The sequence below is a fragment of the Adiantum capillus-veneris genome, chromosome 27 (assembly GCF_014529385.1).
Source record: "Adiantum capillus-veneris isolate H3 chromosome 27, ASM1452938v2, whole genome shotgun sequence".
Classification (NCBI taxonomy): Eukaryota; Viridiplantae; Streptophyta; class Polypodiopsida; order Polypodiales; family Pteridaceae; genus Adiantum; species Adiantum capillus-veneris.
This window is the reverse complement of record NC_140957.1, coordinates 74,818,748-74,844,176: the sequence shown is the minus strand read 5'-3', so window position 1 is coordinate 74,844,176 and position 25,429 is coordinate 74,818,748. Positions and strand designations below refer to the sequence as shown.

Genomic DNA, 25,429 nt, shown 5'->3' with positions numbered 1-25,429 from the left:
TAGGTCTGTGCACTGTAAAAATGCTCGTGATGGGTTCTGATGGTAATCTGATGATCATGCTGTGTGCAACCAGAGGATATGCATCTACTCTAAGTGCGTGGACATGCACGGTCTGTGAACAGACTCACAAAGGTGCCACAACACTTCCTTAGCTAACTGAACCCTAGACATGAAGTAGCTTGTCCACGTACACATAGGTTTAGATGTGTACGTGACATTGCGATCTCAGATTGCCCATCTGTTTGTGGGCGGAAAGATGACGAGAACTGCAACCGTGTGCCAATGTTCTCCCAAATAGCCCTCCAAAACAAACTCGTGAATCGGGGATCTCTGTCGGAGACTATTGTCTCAGGCATGCTATGTAACCCAAATATCTGTGCAATTGAAACCGGCCTGTTTAATCCAAAAAGGGCGGTAGACCTTAGACTTAAACCTTATTTGCTTTCACCCATTTAATTTGTCGCCCACTTTACCTGTACTTTCAAGACACAACAAAGGGGAAAGGATACAGGTTGCTAGATTGCACCTGTATGAGAAGACCGACACCAGCCTGGCCTCTAAATTAGGCGCCCCTTTCGATATTTATTTATTCTTTGACAGAGGGAATAAAAGCTGTGGTTCCCTACAAGCTGCCCCGCACAACCTTGGTTGAATTTCAAATGTTATGGCGATTTCGGCAGCATAACTGTACTAGGACCCTACACAATCAGTATTCCCACACATTGGATGACTTTCCCGACGCATACGGACACTTTGCAAAACCTGGCGAGAATCTGCAGCACGCTGAATTCTTTGTTCTCTGTCCCGAAAATGCGCCAGATCATCTGTATAGCGGTCCCCTCGCGTCCCCGAACCTCTTGGGGGTATTAGGGTCCGTTTAGGGCCGAAACCCTAAACCTGCAAAAATACACGGCAGGCTGTAATTCACTGTTTCGGGCTCCGTTTTGCGTGCCGGTCGCATCCGTAGCAAGTCCTCGAGCTCCCACACCTGTAGGGCTACTTGCCCTTTGCATCGGACGAGATTTCGCACGTGAAACCTCTCCGAATCACCTGTACCTGCGGGGGATTAGCCGCAAGCTAATCCAGTACCTATGCAAGAGGCTCTTGCCTCGGCAATCACGCATGAACGCACACAACTGTACATTGGTCAATTGAAAATCCCACTAGAGGGGCATAACATACTGCCATAGGGGAGAGAGAGAGCAGTGTGTAGCGTGCATTGGCACCGCACTGTACATAAGAGGTAAGAAAGCACTCCATTGAAGCTCTCAACCTGTGAGACCGAAGCTTGAAAATGAGCCTCTTTCCTCTAAATTCAGCGCCACCTTCTCTTGCATGAGGAAAGTGCACAGAAATGTGCCACTTGGCACATTTACAGGGTATTTCCCGTTTCGTGGTTGCCGCCTAAAAATCTCCCGACCGGTTGCCCAGTTGACTTCACGGCAAAGTAATAAAATGTTCCCCTTGTCATTCCGGAGGTAATGACTTCAACACATTTTCACGTCCTAAAATAGCAGTTCCCTAAATTTTAGGAGATGCTGCCATTGTATCTTTCTAGGTCATCCGACTCTCTTTGTACACTGTAGCCACACCAAGAACTGAAATGTAGCCTCTGTAGCAAAGGATTCCACTTTGGCTAGTCAATGACCCCACATTGGCTAACCATAGTCCTTGTCCAACCTTAGTGCTCTCTTGCCCTCAGGCCTGGACTCCCTCTGAACAGTTCCACACTAGCTATGCAATGCAGGGCAGTTAGATTTCCCGAGGGGTGTTTCCAAAAAGTGAAAGTAAATAAATAATAAGAAAGAAATCAACAAAAAGGATAGATAGTAGTCACACGCTGGTGACATACCCCCCTTTTGAAATCTCAAACGTCCTCGTTTGCATCTATGTCGTACATGCTCACAGTCAACACTGATGTATTCAACACCTGTCGACACATGTAGGACACATACATGCTCATTGTCAACCTTGGTGTATTCAACACCTTGTCGACACATGTATTGCCTGCGTGTGAATCCTGTCCCAATGACATAGTGGTAGCTTCGCACTGTCATTGCTTTGAGTCATTAACTTTCCAATGACAAAATGGTAGCTACGTATTTTGCCACTGTCTTTTAGTACACGTTGGATCCAGTAACACTTTCGAGCATACCCAAACAGATAGTTTAAGAATGCAGTTACACATGTACCCTATAATAAAAGCAATTACTGTATCCTTGACAAACTGACAAGAAATACTCACTTCTATAGCACTAACCAAAACTTTTGGACTTTCCATAAGAGCAATTGCCAAACTGACAATCTGTACAGCTCTAAGATTCATGTAACATGTACTTGATTTGAGCTCACTTTAAATACTATGTACATCATTTATTTCAGAAGCCCTTGTCACACTGACAATCCATGTAGCTTTGAAACTCAAGGGGTCAAGGTAGGTTGCAAATCGAAGGCTTCAAGGTAAAGTGATAACACAGTTGGTGACTCTGCAAGTTCACCTTCTTCCATCCACTTAGCATCCATTGGTGGATAGTTTCTGAACTTCACCAAGTAACGCCTAGCAACCTTGCCTTTCACTTTTCTTTCTTTATGTGCCAAAATCTGTTCCGTGACCAAGATCTCGTCAAGTTCCTCGACTTCCGGCTGATCTTCAGCTGGCATATCCTCTGGCACATCACCCACATAGGGTCTGAGAAGACTCACATGAAACGCATTGTGAATCTTCCAACTCTCAGGCAATTTCAGCCTATATGCAACATCATTGATTATATCGCATACTTGAAAAGGCCCATAGTAACGCATGCTGAGCTTTGGAAACAGTCTTTCCTTGCCCTTCATCTTCTTTAACCTTGCCTTTTCAAAGAGTAGAAGCACCCAATCACCAAGTGAAAATACCACTTTACGACGGTGACGATCAGCTGCTTTCTTTTGCTTTGCTTGAGTCTTTTCTAAGGCCACTTTGACCTTCTTGTACATTTCATCCATGTCTTGAACATACTTATCTGCTTCAAATATCTTGTCCTTTGTATGTAGTATGGGAGGAACTTTCTTGCCACCTTCAACTATCTCAAAAGGTGCCTTGCCAGTTGATGAATGCACTGTATTATTGTATGCATACTTCACCAATGGAAAATACCGCTCCCACTTTCCTTTATGCTCTGACACATAGCACTTCAGCAGATCTAGGACAGTAGAATTTGCCTCTTCTGACTGCCCATCTGTTTGAGGATGAAATGACGAAGAGAATTTGAGCGTTGTGCCCATATTCTCATACAAGCCTCTCTAGAACAAACTTGTCATGCGTGGATCATGGTCGTTAACAATCGACCGTGGCATGCCATGATACTTGAAAATATTGCTCATAAACAAGTGTGCCATCTGATCTGGCTTTATCTTCTTCTTGACAGGAATAAAATGAGCCTGCTTGCTGAATCTGCAAATGATGGTCCAAATACCATCGTTTCCTGTCTGTGTTCTCGGAAGATCAAAGATAAAATCCATAGCAATACTTTCCCATGGTTTATCTGGAATAGGTAGTGGTTGCAATAACCCTGGTGCCTTTTGCCTGTCAAACTTGACCTTCTGGCATATTAGTCATTCTCGCTCAAAGGCATCCACATCTCTTCTCAATGTAGGCCAGTAGAAGAATGTCTCAACCGCTTTAACTGTAGCATTGATACCACAATGCCCTGCATACGGTGGGACATGACTCTCTTCCATAACTTTGCGTCGCAATGGCTTTGTGACACACAATCTGCCATGCATCATCATGAACCCATCTTTGAGAAGATAGTGTTCATGACGTTGTCCATCCATTAGCTGCTCGAAGACGCTTGCAAAATCTTCATCATTTGCATATTGTTCCCTCATATCATCAAGTTCATGATGATAAGGAATTGACACAGCTGAAATTTGTGGCTTCCTTGACAAGGCATCAGCCACAACGTTCTTCTTGCTTTCCACATGCACAATCTGAAAATGGAACATGGACAAGATATTTGCCCATCGCATATGCTTCTCAGATAACTTTGCCTATGTCAAGAAGTATCGCAAGGTCTGATGATCCGTTTGGACAACGAAATCTGCACCTAGCAGGTAGTGTTTCCAACTTAAGAGCGCATGAATAACTGCTTGCAGTTCTTTTTCATAGACTTGCATAGTCTTTTCTGGCCCTTGCAAGATTCTACTCTCATAGGCTCCTACCCTGCCATCTTGCATTAGCACTGCACCAATGCTACTACCACAGGCGTCATACTGGACCACAAATGACTTCCTAAGATCTGGCAACACAATGACTGGATCTGAAGTCATCTTTTCCTTAATGAGATTAAAAGCTGAAATCTCTTTCTGTGTCCATCTAAAGGTGACTGCCTTCTTTTGAAGAGCATGTAAAGGTGAAGCAATCTCAGCGAAATTTCGGATAAACCTTCTGTAATAGGAGCATAGTCCCAAGAAGCTTCGGACATCGTGCACCGTCTTCAAATCTGGCCATGACTTGATCGCTTCAACTTTTGCAGGATCCATACTGCAACCATCCTTTGAGACAATGTGTCCCAGAAAGTGAATCTCTTCCAGAAAAAATTCACTTTTCTTTGCCTTGATGAGCAACCTATGGCTGCGTAGGTCTTTGAACACAATGGCCAAGTGATGTCTATGCTCCTCTTCATTCTTTGAGTAGACTATCATGTCATCAAAGAATGTACCAACAAACTGCTGGTGTGGACGGAAAATTCTATCCATCATCCTATTGAACGTAGCAGGAGCATTTGTGAGACCAAAGGGCATCACTAAAAATTCGTAAAGGCCAAACGTTGTTCTAAAAGCAGTCTTGTGCACATCCTTTGATCTAATGCGGATCTGATGGTACCCACTCTTTAGATCTATCCTGCTAGACATAGCTGCTCCTTCTAATTTGTCAAGAATATCATCAATTCTAGGTATAGGGAACCTATTCTTGATGGTATTCTTGTTCAGTGCACGGTAGTCGATGCACATACGCCATGAGCCTTCCTTTTTCTGCGCCAACAACACTGGAGATGAACTGGGCTGAATCAGCCCCTTTTCTAACAGCTCCTGTACTTGGCTCATTATCTCTTTCTGTTGAGCCGCACTAACCTTGTACGGAGGCTTATTTGGTGGGCTACTGCCTGACACCAAATCTATCGCATGGTCCTCGGGTCTCTCTGGCGGTAATTGAGACGATAATGAATCGGAAAAACAGTCACTATACTGCTGTAAAAACATTGACCTTTCTTTATCTAACACAGATAAATTTGATTCATCACAATCTGACTTCACGTGCAAAAACCAAGTACGCAGAAAGATGCTTTTTCATTACAGAAGTAATAGCAGAAGCTGATACAGTGGAAATAGACTCCCCTTTGAGCTTTACATCCAGAATGTGAGTCTTTCCCTTGCTCTGTACAGTGATCTTTTTGTTGTAGGCATCCATGATTCCTTGTACACGAAACAACCAAGGAATACCTAGCAACACATCACATCTGTCCAGTGGCATGATGTAAAATTCTTCAGCATCTACATAGGACTGGATATGTAGGCGCAACTTTCCGATGATGGGTGTCACAGCCTCTGTATGGCCAGGACATGCCAAACCTGCCTCTGATGTATACCCCATCTCTTCAGGTCTGATTCCCAACTTTGAAGCCAATTCTGGGGAAATGAAGTTGGCTTTGGCACCTGGATCAAAGAAGATAAGCACTGTTTGATCCCTGACCTTTCCCCATGCTCTGCAAAGCTCACTTGCATCTGAATTTGGCTTGTTGTCCACCATATCTGGCACTAGACTAGCCATGGGCCTCTTTCCTTTCTTGTCCTCCTTGTCTTCAGAATCAGCTGGCCTTTTCTTTTGAGGACAATTGTAAGCAATGTGGCCAGGCTGCTCATAGATAAAGCATTTGTTCTTTGACCTCAGGATCTTCTTTTGCTCTTCCGACTTGCGAGGAAAACGTCTTTTTCATTTCTTTGCTGGTCCCTTTTCTGATTCAGCCGTGGCTTTGCCTTTCCCTGCGTTGGCTGGTTCCTTAGTCCCTTTAGGAACCTCATTGGGAACGTACTTCGCTGAATTTTTCTTGGCTGATCCTTCCTTGACGCCAGTATTAAATTCACAATCTTCTCCCTTGAGCAAACCATTGCTAGTGTTTGCTACCTCGATGAGCTGCGTCAAAGTAGTGACTTTGGTCTTCGTGCAGTACTTTCTCAATCCTTTGAATAGGCCACAACAGTATTTTTCAATCTGTTCTGTCAATGGCACAAACCTATAGGAAGTTACTAGAATTAGAGCTTTCCAAAACTTTCGATTGTAGTTATCCAGACTCTTGCAAGTGGCAGCATTAAGCTGGTCCCATTCTGTCATGACATCTGCTTCAAAGTCATCAGATAACCATGCTGCTGCAAAAATCTGCTTGAAGTAAATCCATATGGACGGAGCTTGCCCTTGAAGCAATAAAGTTGTCCACCATTGTCCCGCATTTCCTGTCAAAAAAGTGGCTGCCTTGCGGACCTTTGAAGCCTCTGTAAAGTTTTCCCCTGCATAGGCCTTGTCAAACTGCTGGAGGAATGAGAGAGCCTTCGAAGTTCTTGTCATCAAACACTGTAAAGGTCGTGAATGTCACACCTTTGCCACCTTCTTTGTACGGAGTTGGCCTCTCTAGCGGCGTTAAGTTGTCATATAGAAGTGACTGAAACATGGGAACACTATTAGGGTTCATTTGTGTTCCTTGACCACTATTAAGTTGACCTGGAAATGCCATATTTGGCTGTTGATTTGTAATTCTAGCCATACCAAAATTTGCCTGTGGTATCCCAAATTGGCCCTGAGTGCTTTGAAACCCTGGTTGCATACCCATGACACTATACATGGGGTTAAGCATCATCGTTTGAGCACCCCCGAACACTGTTCCTGGTGTGTAAAACTGATTTCCAGGTGCATGACCAGCTATGCTTTGGAATACTGATCCACCTCCAAAATAGCCAGGGTGTACTGAAGGTGGTGGGAAGACTTGTTGCATAGCCTGTAGGTTGCTTCTCTGCCCATTAGAACCAGCTATAGCCAGTTGAAAGGTGGCTGGCTGAACTGGTACAGCTTGAAAGACTGGCATTTCAGCCACCTGTTCTTGCATCTTAGGCACAGGTTGTGGAGACTGCATGTTCTCCGTCAAGTGTACAGGTTTTTCCATTGACTCTGCAGTATGAATCACCTGTGCTTGAGCTGTAACAGGCTTTTGAATATGATCCAGTGACCCAACTTGCTGAGACGGAAGAGGAGGTTGCAGAAAGGCTAAAAACCTTGGTTTTTGCATTACTTGTGTGAACATAGCCACAGCAGTAGCCAACTGGGTCCTGAATATATCATCATCCGTCCGTGGTGGTCTTGAAGACTCACCCACTTCATGTGTCTGTTGTGAAGAGGAAACCTCTTCAGTCACATCATCTGGTCTGTCAGCCATAATTGCAATTCCCTGTGTTTGGTCTATGATCCCCCGTGTCTTCAAGCCCAAACTGACCCCAAGGCTCACTTCTATGGGAAAAAGTGATTTAATCCCGACGATGGAACCATGAAACCGGCCTGTTTAATCCAAAAAGGGCGGTAGACCTTAGACTTAAACCTTATTTGCTTTCACCCATTTAATTTGTCGCCCACTTTACCTGTACTTTCAAGACACAACAAAGGGGAAAGGGATACAGGCTGCTAGAGTGCACCTGTATGAGAAGACCGACACCAGACTCGCCCCTAAATTAGGCGCCCCTTTCGGTATTTCTTTATTCTTTAACAGAGGGAATAAAAGCTGTGGTTCCCTACAAGCTACCCCGCACAACCTTGGCTGAATTTCAACTGTTCTGGCCCGATTTCGACAGCATAACTGTACTAGGATCCTTCACAGTCAGTATTCCCACGCATTGGATGACTTTCCCGACGCATACGGACACTTTGCAAAACCTGGCGAGAATCTGCAGCACGCTGAATTCTCTGTTTTCTGCCCCGAAAAATGCGCTTGATCACCTGTACAGCGGTCCCCTCGCGTCCCCGAACCTCCTGGGGGTATTAGGGTCCGTTTAGGGCCAAAACCCTAAACCTGCAAAAATACACAGCAGGCTGTAATTCACTGTTTCGGGCTCCGTTTTGCGTGCCGGTCGCATCCGTAGCAAGTCCTCGAGCTCCCGCACCTGTAGGGCTACTTGCCCTTTGAATCGGACGAGATTTCGCACGTGAAACCTCTCCGAATCACCTGTACTTGCGGGGATTAGCCGCTAGCTAATCCAGTACCTGTGCAAGAGGCTCTTGCCTCGGCAATCGCGCATGAACCCACACAACTGTACATTGGTCAATTGAAAAGCCCACTAGAGGGGCATAACATACTGCCATAGGGGGGAGAGAGAGCAGTGCGTAGCGTGCAGGGCATCAGTGCGTAGCGTGCAGGGCATCACTCCTGGCACCGCACTATACATAAGAGGTAAGCAAGCACTCCATTGAAGCTCTCAACTTGTGACCGAAGCTTGAAAATGAGCCTCTTCCCTCTAAATTCAGCGCCACCTTCTCTTGCATGAGGAAAGTGCACAGAAATGTGCCACTTGGCACATTTACAGGGTATTTCCGGTTTCGGGGTTGCTGCCTAAAAATCTCCTGACCGGTTGCCCAGTTGACTTCACGGCAGAGTAATAAAATGTTCCCCTTGTCAATCCAGAGGTAATGACGCGAACACATTTTCAGGTCCCAAAATAGCAGTTCCCTAAATTTTAGGAGATGCTGCCATTGTATCTCTCTAGGTCATCCGACCTCTTTGTACACTGTAGCCACACCAAGAACTGAAATGTAGCCTCTGTAGCAAAGGATTCCACTTTGGCTAGTCAATGACCCCACTTTGGCTAACCATAGTCCTTGTCCAACCTTAGTGCTCTCTTGCCCTGAGGCTTGGACTCCCTCTGAACAGTTCCACACTAGCTATGCAATGCAGGGCAGTTAGATTTCTCGAGGGGTGTTTCCAAAAAGTGAAAGTAAATAAATAATAAGAAAGAAATCAACAAAAAGGATAGATAGTAGTCACACGCTGGTGACAACAATGAACAGTCTCGCTAAATGGTCCCGCTTGACTGTTTTCTTCACTAGAATAAAGTGAGCTTGCTTGCAAAAGTTGTCAATGACAGTCCAAATGCCATCGTGCCCACTCTGTCTCTTCGGGAGATCTAAGATGAAATCCATTGCAATTCTTTCCCAGGGGCAGGTGGGTATGGGTAAAGGCCGTAGTAATCCCTGTGCCTCATGCCTGTCAAACTTGAGCTTTTGTTATACTAAACAATTGCGAACAAAGTTGTCCACATCCTTCTTGAGTTTCGGCAAAAAGAAATAAGGCTCTACCCCCTTCAAGGTGGTATCGATGCCGCGGTGACCTGTAAACGGTGGATAGTGGCACTTTGTCAAGACCTTTTCCCTCAAAGGCTGTGTGACACACAGCATCATTTTCCTCATCAAGTAGCCATCTTATGATGGATCGTGGAAATAGCCAAGACGAGGGGCTTCCGAGACAATGCATCTGCCACTAAATTTTTCTGTCCTTGCACATGGACAATGTGGAAGTGAAACTGTGACAAGATGTTAGCCCACCGCATCTGCTTTTTTGAAAGCTATTTCTGTGACAAGTAGTGCAGACTCTGATGATCTGTAAAAAATGTGAAATCGGCTCCGAGTAGATAATGTTGCCATTGTGTAAGAGCATGGATCACTGCCAATAGCTCTTTCTCATAAATCTTGGCTACCAATTCTTGCCTTGAACACATTCTGCTTTCATAAGCAATCACATGGCCTTTTTGCATCAAGACCGCTCCCTGACTACGACCACAAGCGTCACAATAAACTTCGAATGGCTTATGCAAGTTTGGCAAAGCCAACACTAGTCCAGTAGTCAATTTTTTCTTAAGTGTCTGAAAAGCAATCACCTCTGTCGGTCCTCACAAGAAAGGGACCTTTTTCTGAGTCAATAAGTGCACAGGCGAAGCTATCTCTACAAACTTCTGAATGAACTGCCGGTAGTAAGAACACAAGCCCAAAAAGCTTCTTACTTCATGAACATTCTTCAAGTCAGGCCAATCGCGAATAGTCTCAATTTTGGCTGGGTCCATCTGTACTCCTGCTGCTGAGACGATGTGTCCCAAGAAATGTATCTCCGGCATTAAAAACTCACTCTTTTTGGCATTAATAACCAATCTATGATTGCGTAATGCCTGAAAGACTTGTAGCTGATGGTGTCAGTGCTCTGCTTCATTCTTGGAGAAAACTATCATATTATCAAAGAAAGTGCCCACAAAAGATTGATGCTCTCGGAAAATCCTATCCATCATTCGGGTGATAGTTGCTGGAGCATTGGTAAGTCTAAAAGGTATCACCAAAAAGTCGTATAAACCAAAGCTTGTCCGAAAGGCGCTCTTGTAGACATCTCCCAGAGTGATTCTGATATGATGATATCCGCTTTTCAAATCAATCTTGCTGAAACAAGAGGATCCATGAAGTCTTTCAAGAATATCATCGATCCGTGGAATCGGGAATCTGTTCTTGATGGTGATTTTATCGAGAGCTCTATAGTCAATGCACATTCTCCAAGATCCGTCTTTCTTTAGTACTAGTAAAATCGGAGCGCAGTAAGGTGAAGTACTAGGCTAGATGAGACCCTTTTTAAGCTCTTTCACTTGGTTCATGATTTCTTCATTCTGGGCTCGGCTAACACGGTAAGGTGGCCGGTTCGGTGGTGTGGTTCCAGGGATTGATCAATAGTGTGGTCCTCAGGACGAGGTGGAGGTAACTCGCTTGGTAGGCCTTCTGAGAAACAGCCAGCATGTGTGTGCATAAATTCTTGTCGTTCTTTGTCCAATTTAGACATGTTTGTTCGTTGTTCATCATTCAATTCGTTCAAATAGATCGAGTAAACAAAAAGACTGGATTTCATTAATTTTGAAATAGCCGAAGCCGATACAATAGGGACGGACTCGCCCTTCAATTTTACATCAAGTACAATTTTCTTGCCCTTCTGATTGGTCAAAGTCGCTTTCGACCACGGTGTTGTTCTTATGGTACCAAGGGATTCCTAGGAGGACATCACACCCTTCCAAAGGCATGATGTAAAAGTCCTCGTGCCCTAAATACCCTTGACAATGCAAACAAAGTTTGTCAATGACAGGTGTAATGGCTACATCCCGTCTGGGCGCCACTAGAATTTCCTCCGCCGATGGCCCCATCTTGTAGGGCGTAATCTTGAGTCGAGCCGCCAATTCAGGTGAAATGAAGTTGGCCTTGGCTCCTCCATCAAAAAAAATGAGGGCTTCTTGATCTTTTACTTCACCCCATGCGCGACAAAGTTCCGTACTTCCATCCATCTAACTTGGGTCGGTTCCCATGCAATCCGGTACTAGTCTTGCTTTCATCTTGCCTTTTCTGCCACGTTCTTCCTCTGCTCTAGAACTCTCAATCCTTTCTTTAGTTTGTTCTCGTTGTGCCTTTTTGGGGCACTTTGTGGAGATGTGTCCTTGTTCTCGCAACCAAAACACTTCCCCTCTTTGAGCTAGTCGGCTCTCGTTCCGCAGTCAAACGGGATCGTGCATCCTTCTTTTTCTGGGAGTTCTTCTTTCTATTGTCGTTTGTCGAGGTCTGTCTAGTCCTCTGAGTCAGAACTTCATCAATGGGGTAGGTCAAGCTACCCGAATGTATCGAGAATCCCCGCTTAGCATGTCCCATTAGTTGTTGTATGGACTCAAACTTTTGTTCAAGGCAGTAATGTTGGATCTCCGTAGGGAGTCCGCAGTAAAACCGCTCAATTGTTCTTTGAAAGTGGCCTTAAACGAAGAGATCGGTAGAAAGAATCCCAAAATCTTTCACAATATGCGTCCAAAGTGTCATCCTTGGTCATCCGAAGATGGTTTCAAGCGGTCCTCACATCTCGTTCGTACTCTTGGGTCAACCAAGAAGAAACAAAGAGCCGTTTGAACTTCAACCACTTGGTCGGGGCTTCTTTTCTCATAAGAAGAGTGGACCACCATGTTCATGCATTTCCCTTCAAAAACGATGCTGCCCTCCTGATCTTGGAGTGCTCCGAGTAATGCCCTCCAGAGAAGGCTGTATCAAACTGCTGAATGAAAGCCAAAGCCTTCTGAGCATCTCGGAATCCAGAAAAGGATTCAAATTTCACTAATTGTCCACCCTCTTTAAATTCCTTTGTCTTTTTGTTCTTGTCTTTGAGGAAATTATACTGGTTGGCTTTGTAAAAGCGTTTCTTCTTTGCATAAAAACGTGATCGTCGGAGTCCAAACTGTCAGAGGATGACTCCTCGGTAGAATTGTCAGAAACTGGTCGGAATTTGATCTTCTTTGCCCTTTTCTTGTTCTTTCCAAAACTTTGTTTCTTGCTTCGCTTCTTGCCCTTTATGTCCTCCTCGCTCGAGTCAGAAGGGAAAGAGCTAGAGGAACTGTCGGAAGAAGAGGAAGAAGAACTGGGTAGTCCTTCAAAACGCACATGCTTCTTCTGTTTTCGTGCAGTTGCAAAAGAAGATTGACGGCCCAAGTAACCGGGGTAGTCAGTCCCCTTGTTGCTCTTCTTCAATTGCTCCTTCGATGGTTTCTTCTATGGCTTCTTCTTGTCTAGAAGCTGATTGATTCGGGTCTCGACAACATCATGAAGTTCTTTTTTTTTCCCAAGAAATAGATCCTTCTATTAGTTAATGAAAACTGCCCATAGGGCTACATCCACCTCTGCGAGAGAGGGCTACAACAAGCATGATGGGGAGACTCTCCCAATGAAAAAACAGCATATATACAATGAGGCTAAATCAAGAGATGGGAGGAGGGAAGAGCCACACAGGTGGACAGTAGTGCCATCTGAGCACCCCCTGGACTATGGTGAAGAAAGGCCCGGGGCGCCAGAGTCGAAGGAAAGCCTCGCGGCGCTCTCGCATGCGGTCGGAGCTACCCTCTAGTCCCTCAAGCTGTCCTCTGAGAGTATGGATCAGCTCTAGCCAAAAGTCACGAACAGTCTCTGCTGGTGGTACAGGGCGAGCCTCAAAGATGCGAAAACAGCGGGCCCGCCAGATGAACCAAAGAGTCAGGCCACTGATGAGCTCCCAACACTCATCTCTCTCACTGCACCACTCCTGTGGAGCAAGCTCTGTAGCAGGCTGGAGTGTAGGTCCCCCCCCCCCCCCCCCCCCCCCCCCCCCTTCCTGCATCGCTATCATCCTGCTGGTGGAAGAGAGCTCAAACTGGAGTGCCGGGCCCGTGAGGGTGGACCAAGCCGCTGCCCCCCAAGTGTACTGTCGAGCCGTGGAGAGGGCAGGCATCAGCCGAAGAACTCGTAGCCACACCTGCTGGGCCGAGGGACAGTCCCAAAGACAATGCCGTTGACTCTCCACCAACTGGTCACAGGCTGCACATGTGGCCGAGAGACCACAATGTACAAGCCAGCTCCCTACTGCTGTGGCTCTGTGTGCAACCAGCCACTGAAACAAAGTGACTCGCCTCGGCTGTCTGGAGTCCCACAGCCTCTGCCAAAAGGCTGCCAAGAAATCGACTGTGAGGCCCTCCTCCTGCCAATGACGTGCTGCAGCGGGGCGGGCCTCTCTCTGTGCGGCAAGTATATGACGTCCAAGCCGAACAGTGTACTGAAAGAAAGGGACTCCTGGGCGGTCTACAGAAGAGAAGGGGTCCCTCCATAGCCACTCACGAGGATCCCGCTGTACTCGTGCCAGTGGACAACACTCCCAAGCCCATAGCCTCCAGTGTCCAGTCTCAAGAGCTGTTGGGTCAGGGTCTATGACGCAAGTCCTCCCACAGATGCCCACAACTCGAATCCTCTGGAAACAGCACTCTGCTACCTGCGGGGCCTCTACTGCAACTCGCTGTAATCGTCCCCCACCCTGGAGCTCAAAGAACAGGGTTGGGACAGTCTCTGAGCAGGCTCTGATTGAAATGAGAACCTCTAGTCGAGTGAAGGCTCCCATCCACCTGGGTGCTACTAGCTCGAGAGGCGTGAGCCACTCAGCTGGAACTGACTCTGAGATGTCCTGACACATGCTCTGCACCCCTCTCATGCCCTGCAGCTGGAGACCCTGCACCTCCTCTGACAAGCCTGTGAACTCTAGCTAGTCACCTAGAGAGCACGCTGGACCTACTGCCATGGGACCCCAAGAAACATGAGGCCGACTCCCAACCAAGTGGCCTCTCTGAGTGCTAACCATGGGGTTCCAGACGAGGGGCTGTCGTAGGCGCTCCTCCATGCACGTCGGCTGTCTCTGCTCTAGGCCACGCCGTAGGAGCTCCCAAGATCGAAGCAAACTCACAGCGAAGCGGTCCTCCAGTCTCCTGCTCAAACCAACTCGGCGCATCTCTGTAAAGATCCATCTGGTCGAAGGTTGCGAAGGGCCTCCTGACTGAGGCACCCTGGCACGAAGCCTCTGTAGCAAGAACTCCTTCTAGGGCTCCTCGCCTGGAAGAAGTCCTCTGACAACGAACTTCCCAAGAAGGGCTGCTCTGCTGTGCTGGATCAATGATCCCAAGCCCTCCCTGAGAACAAGGAAGTGTGATGACCGACCAAGCCACCTTGGCTCGGGCAATCTGAGTGTCACGTCCTGACCAAAGGAAGTTCGTGATCAGCCTCTCTACCTGGCTGATACAAGAACTCGAGAAGATCCAGCACGAAGTGATGTACCACATAGTCGCCAACAGCACCTGATTGGCAACTACTACTCTGCCAGCCAGCGAAAGGCGTGCTGAGCTCCAATGTAACAACTTTCTCCTGATGGACAGGAGAAGCGGAGCAATCTGCTGCTCGGGGGACAAGTCCAGGCCAACCTGACAACCCAAGTATCGAACTGCAGTCCCTGGGGGAATCCATCTAAAACCCTCTCCTGGCATCCAATCTGGCACAGGAGCACTGCCAATCGAGAAAGCCACTATCTTTCTCCAGTTGATCAGTGCGCCCGATGCACAGCAGAAGGTCTCTAGAGCCTGCTCACATCTGTGAAGATTGGCCTCCTGGCCCTCTAAGTACAAGGCTGAGTCGTCGGCAAACTCAGCGTCCAGAAGCTCATCTCCCCGTATAGGGAGTGCTAAGCCCCTCAGACCAACCTGCTGTGACACCAAAAATCTGCTCATCGCCTCCGCATAGAACAGAAAGAGGAAGGGGGCAAGAGGACAACCCTGTCTGACCGAGTGTGTGAGCATGAAACGCTGACCTCTACCTCCTGCCAAAAGCACCTGACTGTGAGCCTGTCTGTACAAAGCTGACACCCCTCTGATCCAAGCATCAGAGAAGCCCATCCTGCGTAAAGTGCCCTCTAGAAAGTCCCAGTCAACTCTGTCGTATGCCTTCTCAAAATCAAGAAGAAGAATCACAAGGTCCTCCCCACGGAGCCGTGCCAAGGCAGAAGCCTCCCAAAAAGTGAAGATGTTGTCAAGAATACTGCGTTCCTTGACAAAACCTGTCTGAGTCCCATGTACAAGGCTCTCCAGAAGTGGCTGAATCCTCAAACTCAGAGCCTTGGCAAGAATTTTGTAGGCTGAGTTGAGGATGGTGATGGGGCGCCACTGTCGAATCTCATCCAAGGAGCCACCCTCCTTAGGAATGAGGTAGATCAGGCCCTCACTCATGCTATCAGGCATCACTCCTTTGTGCAAAATGTACTGAAAGGCACTGCAAAGATCTGGGCCAAGCAGGTCCCAGTACTCCAAGAAAAAGCTGGGAGTCAACCCATCCTCACCTGGACAGCTACCACGAGGAAGGGCCCTAAGAGCCGTGTGTAGCTCCTCAAGCTGAAGTGGCAGCTCTAGCCTCTGGCGCATCTCCTCTGTCACAACACAAGGCATCTGTGCCCAAACCTGCTCCCTGCATGAATCCTGCCGCTCTGACTGGGGCTCGGCCGACAGTAACTCACGGTAGAAGTCAGTAGCAACTGCACGCATATCCTCGGGCTCACAAACGACTGACCCATCAGGTCTCCTCAACTGATTGACCTTGGCATGCGAGTGCCGAGGTCCCACTGTCTCAAAGAAAGCACCTGTCACTCTGTCACCCACCTGAGTCCACTGAGATGCCTATCGGTGAAAGGCAAACTCATGACGCCTCTCCTCTGTGCAAGCAAGCTCCTGTCGAGCCTGCTGTAACTGCTCCTCCAACCATGGACTGTCTGGGTGCTGCTCCTGCATCCTCTGTAGTGAAGCAATGCCTCGTCTGAGACGTTGCTCCTCCTCTCTCGCTGCAGCCCGTCGAGCCAATGACTCCTGGAGAAAAAAATGGCTAAGCTGAGCTAGGCCTGAGGCCACTCTGTCTGCAGGAAGAGCCTGGCTGTCCATGCCCTCTGTCCAGAGAGCCTCTACCCGCTCTCGGAGTGCTGAGTCCAACAAGACCCGCTCTGGGATGCGAAGCATCGTGCTCCCACTCCTCTGCCTGTTTGCCACTGTGAGGATCATGGGTGCATGGTCCGAGAAGGATGTCCCTGCCAGGATGCCCACAGATCCCCCCAAGTCACTGAAGTGATCACTAGTGTAGAAGCGATCTATCCGCGATAGATTTACTCCTCCCACTCTGCGGTCCGATCTAGAGAAAGCAAGACTCTTTGGAGGCCTCACAAAGCCAGAGTGCTGCCATGTATCCGAGACCCTCAAAGTCAAACAAAACCTCTCCCAAGCTGCTAACTCCACTCCATGCACAGTAGCATGGCTGCCTCCAATCCTGTCAGAAGGGTCCTCCAACATGTTGAAGTCCCCTCCTACACACCAATGGTCAGCCTGTGGCAAAGACTCAACAATCTGCGACCAAAACTCTGCACGAGCACTCGCCGCATTGGGCGCATAGATGTTCAGGAAGCCCACAAGGCCACCCCGAACCTGCATAGTGATCCACTGAGCCCTGCCTGGCACAATAATCCCTCTGCCCACAGTGGCCTTCTGCAATGAGTCCGCAATAGTCATACATATCCCACCTTGGATACCTCCAAGTCCAAAAGCAGCTGACCAAAAGGTGTCATATCGTCCACGCAAAATCTGACTACAACGCCGAATGCGGCTCTCAGACAAATGGTTCTCCTGAAGCATGAGGAGATCAATCTCTCCACCCACAAGGCAGCGCTGAAGCTCCTGACGCAATCGGCCCCTCTGTCGTTGAAACTGGGGCCCACCTAGTCCCTGCAGGTTCCACGAGACGATCCTCATGGGGAGCGAGAGAGAACAGACGCTGCCGCAGCAGCAAGACGGGATATCTTCGAGGCTGGCTTGGATGGGGAGTAATCCGCATCCGAGCGTCCTCTAGATAGGCGAGAATGCAGTGAGTGCCTAGCCCAAGCCTAGGTAGAGCGAGCCGTGCGTAAAGCAACCTCCTCTGTCCAGGAGTCCTCATGAATGTATACATAGCAAGGCAAACACTGCGTATCAGCAAAAAAGTACACCACAATGTGTCTGCATCTTGCTGAGTATTGGGGTGTCACCGCAAACTTGGCCAATGGCCACAAAGTCTGCAGCAAATCTGTAACTCCAAGTTCACCCATGTGGTGAGAGAACTCGAGAACCTGTGTATGCAACCATCCCACCACTGAGTCGAGGGACCACTCTGTCTCGGTCCTACCACAGAGGGGGAAGGAGAAACCAACTGCTGAGTCCAAGGCCTCTGCCCCCCTAGCTGCGAGGAACAAAGCGTGGACCCTGAAGCAGGCTGCCTCGTAGTCTGCTGCGGAATCACCGAGAAAGCGAGTGAACCCGTAGTCGAAGAAATCCCAGCGGCGTCGGAGGTCAATGCTCGTCAGACCACGGGGGATGGCTGTAAGGGAAGAAGTCTGAATCTGCAGAGGGGGCCGCAAGAAGGGCTGACCCTCTCTCGCTAGGCGAACATCCTCGAACATCCTCGAAGTAGGAGGTTTCTTGATTGCCGGTTTGATTGGTGTCTTAATGGCTTTCTGCCATTGAGTATGCACTTCATTCATTCATCAAGTGCTGGGTCAAAAATTTTGCATTTTGGGGATCCTTGGAAACTGAAGCGTTTGCTTTGTGCACTCGTCAACCCACTATTGGCGTTGCATCTCCATGAGTTCATATTGTGAGGGCTGAGGTGGCCCATACTAAATTCTCTGCTAATTCGCTTGAATTTCCCGTAATGCCTCCCGCATCAAGGGTGGTAGATTGGAGTCGTCTCATTCTCTTCGGAATCCATAGGTGCCGCGAGAAGAAGGATCGGATTTCCCGGTAGAAGAGAAATTGGCCGTGAACCGTAACAAACTTGGGCACCCCAAGTCTAGGTTCTGTCGCGTTACAATAGAGTTTCACTTAAAACACTTTACAATTAATGAGTCGACACTGCCCGACGTAGTTCCGTGCCAAGAGAGATTGGCTCCAAAGACTGGCGCCCCTTTCGGTATTTCTTTTTGTATTAATCTTTGAGAAAAGTACAACTCCCGCGGGTCCTCAACTCTCAGACTCTACGTCTAGATGCTTTGAGAAGTGAGGCCCTTGGGCTCCTCATAAACTTACAAGGGATGCCAAAAGCAGAGCCCCAAAAGCAGGTAAACTCAAAAGCATTAACCCCAAAAGCACCTGCTTTCAAAAGCTAGCGCTAGAAACCGTCAAAAGCAGCCAGCGCAAATTGCGAAAATCGTTCTGGCTTGCCACATCAGCATGTCAGCGTGTTTTACGGTGCCGCCCGTACAGCTGTCAGCGAGTCAAAAAAACCGAGCGTAGACAAATTCCGAGCGAATTTGAGGACAATTTTGAACGAGTGTAGCAATGTTGAAAGAAAATAGTTTTGCCATGCATATTGTAACCACCACAAATTAATGATTCGTTTGTTAGAAATTCAGACTTTAGAACCATCGCCTAAACTAGATACTTGAATATGGAGGGTGATGAGATATGGGCGATCTCATCACCCTCCATATCCATCTCCATGGGTGTATATTTTAGGATTAATATTGGAGTCTTCATGAAGACAAGGTTTGTTAGGGGGCAAAGAGTGGTTGATACATAAAGTTAGCTTAGTATAAGGTTGGGGTGTTTATGAGGGCAAGGTTTACTTTGGGTAAGATTAATGTTTATATTGTCCAAAGGAGGTAGCTTGGTTGATTGAGTACTCGTCCTCTGTGACTCGGGTCATGCGTTCGAGTGCGGTCAAGCGACCTTGGTAGCACATGGATGATTTTTGACACCTCGCAAAAAAAGTGAGATCTGCTACAAGAAAAGATTAATATTTATATTGGGCAGAGTAGTGGGCATCATAGATGCGATTGGCAAATTAGAGGCGAGCTTACAAAGAGGGACATGGTGGTGGAGAGAGGCGAGAATGTATCGAACACAATTACATGCAAAAGACTTGGCTTTTTAATGAAGCGTAAAAGCACATTAAATTATTCATACTCGCAACATGATACTTGATCTAGAACTCCCTAGACTCCAATAGATATTATTAAACAGAGATGATTTTTCTCATCGGCCTTGATTCATCCAAACACCAACCGATGTGTTGCTTTATCATCTCATCAGTCCTTCGTTTGATTGTCTAGTTGCAAATATGGATGCAAGGGCTTGGGCCCGGCTGTAAAGTCCTGTATAGAGGGTATGAAAGCTGGCTGAGCCAAAACATAATTCACTGTGCTAGCCCCATGTCTATGAGGAAAACAAGTGAACCCACTCGACGCTGGAAATTTCAAGAGGCCATTCAAGATGGCCAATCCATGTGAAGTCCCCAAATCTGTGAGATATCCCCCATATCCAGCGTGCTCTTCATCGTGCAAACACCTAACCAATCCCATATCATTGGCATCCAATTCTCTCAACATTTCCTTTGAGGTACTGTGGAAAGCTGTCTGAGACCGGCCCGTCCTGGCATTAAAGTCTCCTAAAAGAATGACATCTCCATTCCTAGAGAACTCCCATATGTCCCCATCCAATATCATGTAGGGTGATTGTCCCCTGGGCGATGCATATTGAGATGTGCTGGTGGAAAAATAGCATAATGCAATGTAGAGTGGCCTCCCTGTCTTTGCTCTCACTCTGACCCACATATATCTGGTTTGCTCATCTCTCCGAACAATACGAATGAGGAGTTGAAGCTCCTCCCTTAATAGGACTGCTACACCTCCTGACCCTCGTCCTCTATGCGTTGATCGCACATCCTGCCTACAAGTAGTCTTTCAATGGTATCCCATCACTCTAGGTAATGTCCCGCCAGGTGTTTGATGCGTTTCCGAGTACAAAATAATGTCTCTTCCATTAGAGCTTTCCTCAAATGCGCCTGCATCTAACTTCATTGATCCCATTTTAAAGTTGGTCCCATAGGTCTCGCACCGTCATGCGGTGCGCTTTTCCAACATCACTACTCTTCCTCCCCTGTAAAAAGCAATTTTCCCTTTCCCCCTCGTCGCCTTGATCTCCGACATCAGCTCTTGCATGTGTGCTACCTGTGTGAAAGTGAGGTCATCACCCAAAAATATCCCGTTTTCTTGAGTGTTGGTCTCTTCTTCAGGAATACCTTCCTAGCTTCTATGTAGGGAAACGTATAATGAGTGCTCTTTTCTTGGGCCTTCCTTTCTCATCACTTCCCTTCTTGCCAACTCTCCAAGCACCTGTATTGTAAGGTGCAACGGAAGTGAACGTTGAACTTTGCTCAAGATGAGTGCTCCGAACTGTGCTCAAGGTCCTTTTACTTAGGGAAGGAGAGCCTTCCGTTTCCTTAATGAGAAAGTGCAAGTGATCACAAACAAAGTGAATAGACACTGTGCGTGAAGGTGCTGAGACTGAGAGATAGAGAGAGAAGAGAATACGACACTAGAGACGTTGTAAAAACCTCCTCAAAGGACCCCACTCTCGATGGCGAGAGTGGTCTATGCTGTTGATTGCACAATCTGGTACAAGATGCTGATGCAAGTCTAAGTGAGGCTATGGCTGAACACTGTGTGCTGCGAGGACGACGATGATGCTATCTGTGACCTCGTATGTTGAAAACGCTGTCCTTCATGCTTGGAATCGTTGGATTACCGCTGATGCAAAAACGCTAATCTTTGCTGACTGAAATGCTGGTTCATGCTGCTACAAAAACGCTGAATGTTGCTGTCTACAAAACGCTGAAATTCTGCTGTGGAATCGCTGATCTTGCTGGTGCAGAAACGTTGAGTAGGCTGGCTGAAAACGCTGGACAGCAGGTCCAAGAAAACGCTGTATTGCTGTGTCTTGCAAGTGATGGAAACGCTGGCCTAGCTGAGGGAAAAAACGCTGATCTGAGGCTGAAGTTGCCAAGTCTCCAAGGGCTGAAAACGCTAGGAATTTTGGGTGAAAACGCCAGGTACTTGTGTTGGTCTTGCTTGAGAATCGGCCTGTTGAGCAATGCTCTTGCTGCCTCTTTTGCCAGAAAGTGCTAACTCTGGTTTGCTTTTATATTATCTTAGCAAAATTTCCCTACCTAGTTCCCAACAAAAGTCACTTAATAAATAAGTGAAAAATGTCAAAAATAGGGAAAATAGGTTTAATGCATTGGAAAATTCCCCTGATGGATTCTGATCGTAATGCTGATGATCATGCTGTGTGCAACCGGAGGATATGCATCTACTCTACGTGATTGGTCATGCACGGTCTGCGAACAGACTCACAAAAGTGCCAGATCACTTCCTATTCTAGACCGACTTGACGGAATTGAACCCTGGTCATGTTGTAGCTTGTCCATGGACACATAGGGTTGGATGTGTCACGTGACATGAAAAGGGTGACCCCCCCCCCCCCCCCCCTCCAGACGTGCCGTGAGTGTTGGACGGTGGCTGTGAACCGTTCCGCCACACCACAAAGCGTTTTTGACCGTGGTCCGACACCGACGAGGAGGTTTTTTTTTCACCCTTTCATTTCACTTGCAGCTACACAATTATATGATTAGAGAGTATGGTATTATGAATTATTGTAAAGTCTTTTATCAGGTCATCCATATTTTAAACTCATTCAATTTATTCTCTTAAAAATTAATTTTAGATTGTGAAAATACAAAAACAAAAAATCATTGTACTATGTGTATTGGAGATTTTCTCACTTTGTTTGAAAATAAATTGTAGCCTTGCAATTGTTTTTTGCAATCAAAATATTGTGTGTAAATAACCAGTACGGTTTCAATTCTTTTTGACTAGTAGTGACATTTCCAAAGAGACTCGCTCGTTTATTGTGTTGCTTGGAAATACTCACTCGCCATCTCGTATAAACTGTTTACTGCCTATTTGAGCAGCTTAGAACTTACATTTTTGTTATAGATGCTTTGGTTGTTTATATGTTTGCACCTGCCCACACCGCCTGGTGGGGGGGGGGGGGGAACAATCTGTTTTTCTCTTTGGTCTAAAAAGTTGTCTTGTTTAACTCTCTTCATCATTTAAGAATTAACAGTAAGTAAATTATATTACAATATTGTGTTTTATATCATTCCTGTTTAAAATCGTTGAAGTAGAGTTTTGTGAGTTTGTGTTCTGGGTTTTGCGCAGGTGGACTACCCCTCATCATAGTCTTTATGAGCTTATGAATGTCTCTTGATTGTGGGTTTTTTGCAAGTGTTCTAGAATCTACCCCTCGTAATAGTTTATAAGCTTATGTCTTTGTAAGCTCATGGAGAATTTAATTCTTCGTGTCTTGATCATTTAAACAAAAAGAGGGGTTAAATTTTTCCTTTGTTGTGTCTGGTGAGCAAAAAAAGATTAAGCTTTTCATCCTTATTTGGAATTGATATGTCTCGTGCTTTCATACTTAATGCTGTGGATCATGACACTGACTTAACTTTTTATCCTTGCAGCTTGTTTTCCAACCATTTGTTGTGCTAGTTGGAAGTGCTCTATCAACCATATCCTTTGTTTTTTTAACCCAAGCAATAAAAAAACATGGAATACGAGGTGTTCTCTTTCTAGATGCTGCAGAAGAGGAAGTAATGGAAATTCAGGAAGAGTATGATGCTATTATTGAGGTACTTTTTCTTACATGTGCTCCTGTAGACATTTGTGTATGTACGTGTGTGCACGTAGATCTGCAACTTTATTGTGCTTGTATGCTAATCAAATTAGAAGGTGACATCTTTGCCCCTCGCCTTTTGAAACTATTCCTAATGTTGCTCCACATGTGTAGCAATGCAGGATGCTCCTTGTAAAACTGTTTATTCCTGCATTCTTGCTCTATGTCTTCTACAAAGCTTGGTTTTACCTCGAGGTGAAGCTACAACCACTCCCTTTTGAGACAAAAATGACATCATTAAGCCTCTCTGTTATCATTATTTTGACAACATTATCATGGGTCTTCCAAACGGCAATGTATTTGTATTCATGCGTACTCTTCTCAACAGTATGCTCATTGCAGGTATCGCTTTTGTTTACATGTACAGTTGCTATTAAGTTTCTCTTTTCTCTAATGGCTCCTGATGGGCTCTTTTCTGACACTTGAGAATCTACTGCCACAAATATTCTAAAGAAATTCCATAGAAAATCATTATGGAGGCTTCTGAAAGAGGTGTGTCTTAGTGTGTGTGCGTGTGTTTGAGAGATCGTTGATACTGTATGGCATTTCCAAATCTAGCATTTGCACTTCGATATTGTATGGAATGTCCCTCTCGAAGCCGGTGCTGGCTGTGTAACATCCCTCCCCCCTCTCTAGAAGCTTTCATCCTCAAAAAACACCTATGGAGATCTCTTGGTAATAGCACAATGGCGTTATCAAGTAAATGCTTTCTCATCTGCATCCTCCCACTTAACTAGAACCTTGATATACCTGGTATGATGATCCCTATGCCCAAGGATCTTATCAGATCCTTGTGGAACCATGTGTGGTTCAACTAGCTCATTAAGAACCTCAAGAGGAACTGCTCCCTTCTCATGATGATGCAATTTCTTCAACTTGCTAAACTGGAAAATCTTCTTATTAAAACAACATCTCAAGGACACAACATCAAGGATGGTGGAGGATGGTGGGCGTACTTCGACCCCATCTCAGGAGACCCGATTGTCGCTCAGCAGGGGACTCTAGTCTTTAACATTGCCAGTACTGGCAATCATGGACGTCAAGTCAGATTGGACTTTCAGGGTGAGGTTTTACCTGATCAAAGGCTGACTGCCCATTGGCAGCCTGTTAGAGTGGTTGGCTCTTTCCAGAGGAGATCATGTGTTGACCCTGTTTTCATTGTTTAGGAGGCTCTTCTTTGGAGACTATGGAATTGGCAGTGCAAGCCCCTTGTTCAGTTGGATTGGGATCCTGGAGAGTGGCACTCGCCTTCTTTGAGTGATGATCACACCCACCTATCCTTTTTTGAGTAGACAGTCTCCCTTGTGAGGAGGCTTCTTTTGGCACCGACATCCACCTCATCGTCCTCGTCAGTTAGAGGTGTGGCAGGACCAGCGCATCCTCCTGCTTTTCAACGACAGTTTTGGTCTTGCATCTGGACCCTCCGGATTAGCCGCAGGATATGTTTTCTCATGTGGATGATGGCACATGCTGGATTTCTTGTAGGCACTTGGTCAACAGTCATTGGTCATGATCCGGCTTGTCAGAGATGTACTTTGGAGCCTGAGTCTTTGAAGCACTGTTTCTGGGTTTGCCCATAAGCGCAGCCACTGTAGATGGCAGTTTGTTGCTTGTTGATTAGAGTGGGCATCCATGATGGGTTTGTGACGTGGGGGGCAATTTCATGGCTTTCGCAATTTCCGGGGTCACACATCTCCTTCCAGGGCTTGTCGACAGATCCGGTCTTCTTGCTTACTCCCTTAGGGTATAGACCATGTAATGGAAATTGCCTATGAACTTTGGAAGTAGCGGAATTAGGAAATTAAGTGAAGCACTTTTAAGAGATTACTTTGTGAGCATAACGGGTGAACTTAGTTGATGGTAGCAACATAAACATGATACTTAGTTAACTTGGCATGAACAATACTTTTGCAAGAGAGAGAGAGTTTAGAGAACATGACAATAGTTGAGGACCGGATTCATATGGAGCCGGTCCCCCCTCCAATAGGCATTTGTATTATAGTTTCTCCCATCAAGAGAGACTTGGTACAATACAATCTTTGTGTTCCTTGTGACTAGTAATGCAATGAAGACGGAAAGCCTCATGCATCACAAACATAACATAAACTTGAAGAAAGCATTAACTATCCCAAGCCTCAGTCCCAAGGCCTCAAACACCTTCGAAGGTGGAGAGAGCTGACGGGGAATGAGGATAGGGAAGAGGAAGAAGAAACATTCCATAGGAGAAAGAAGTAGTTCCTCACTTATTATTACTCTTCTTGCTAGCATACATAATAGCATAGTAATGGAGATGGAGAAGATGGCAAGCTTAAAGCATTGAAGCATGACTCTTGGTTGGATTTGCATTCCATAGCCAAGAGTGTTGGTGTATGCTTTCACTCTCACAAGCTTGGAGGAGGAGGCGGTGTTCTTCAACTTTCACCAAGTG

The 25,429-nt window shown here is 46.5% G+C and overlaps 1 protein-coding gene across 3 annotated transcripts in view; it reads left to right on the top strand.

Moving 5' to 3' along the window:
- Window positions 1-25,429, top strand: part of LOC147422205 (uncharacterized) — a 90,801-nt gene that overhangs the window by 9,305 nt on the left and 56,067 nt on the right. For 2 of the 3 annotated variants that reach the window (XM_086503816.1, XM_086503815.1), the window contains exons 3-4: window positions 22,790-22,957; window positions 23,116-23,343. In XM_086503816.1, coding sequence (XP_086359942.1) covers window positions 22,790-22,957; window positions 23,116-23,343 — 396 coding nt within the window. The remainder of the gene's footprint in view (window positions 1-22,789; window positions 22,958-23,115; window positions 23,344-25,429) is intronic. The other variant, XM_086503817.1, reaches the window with a different exon arrangement.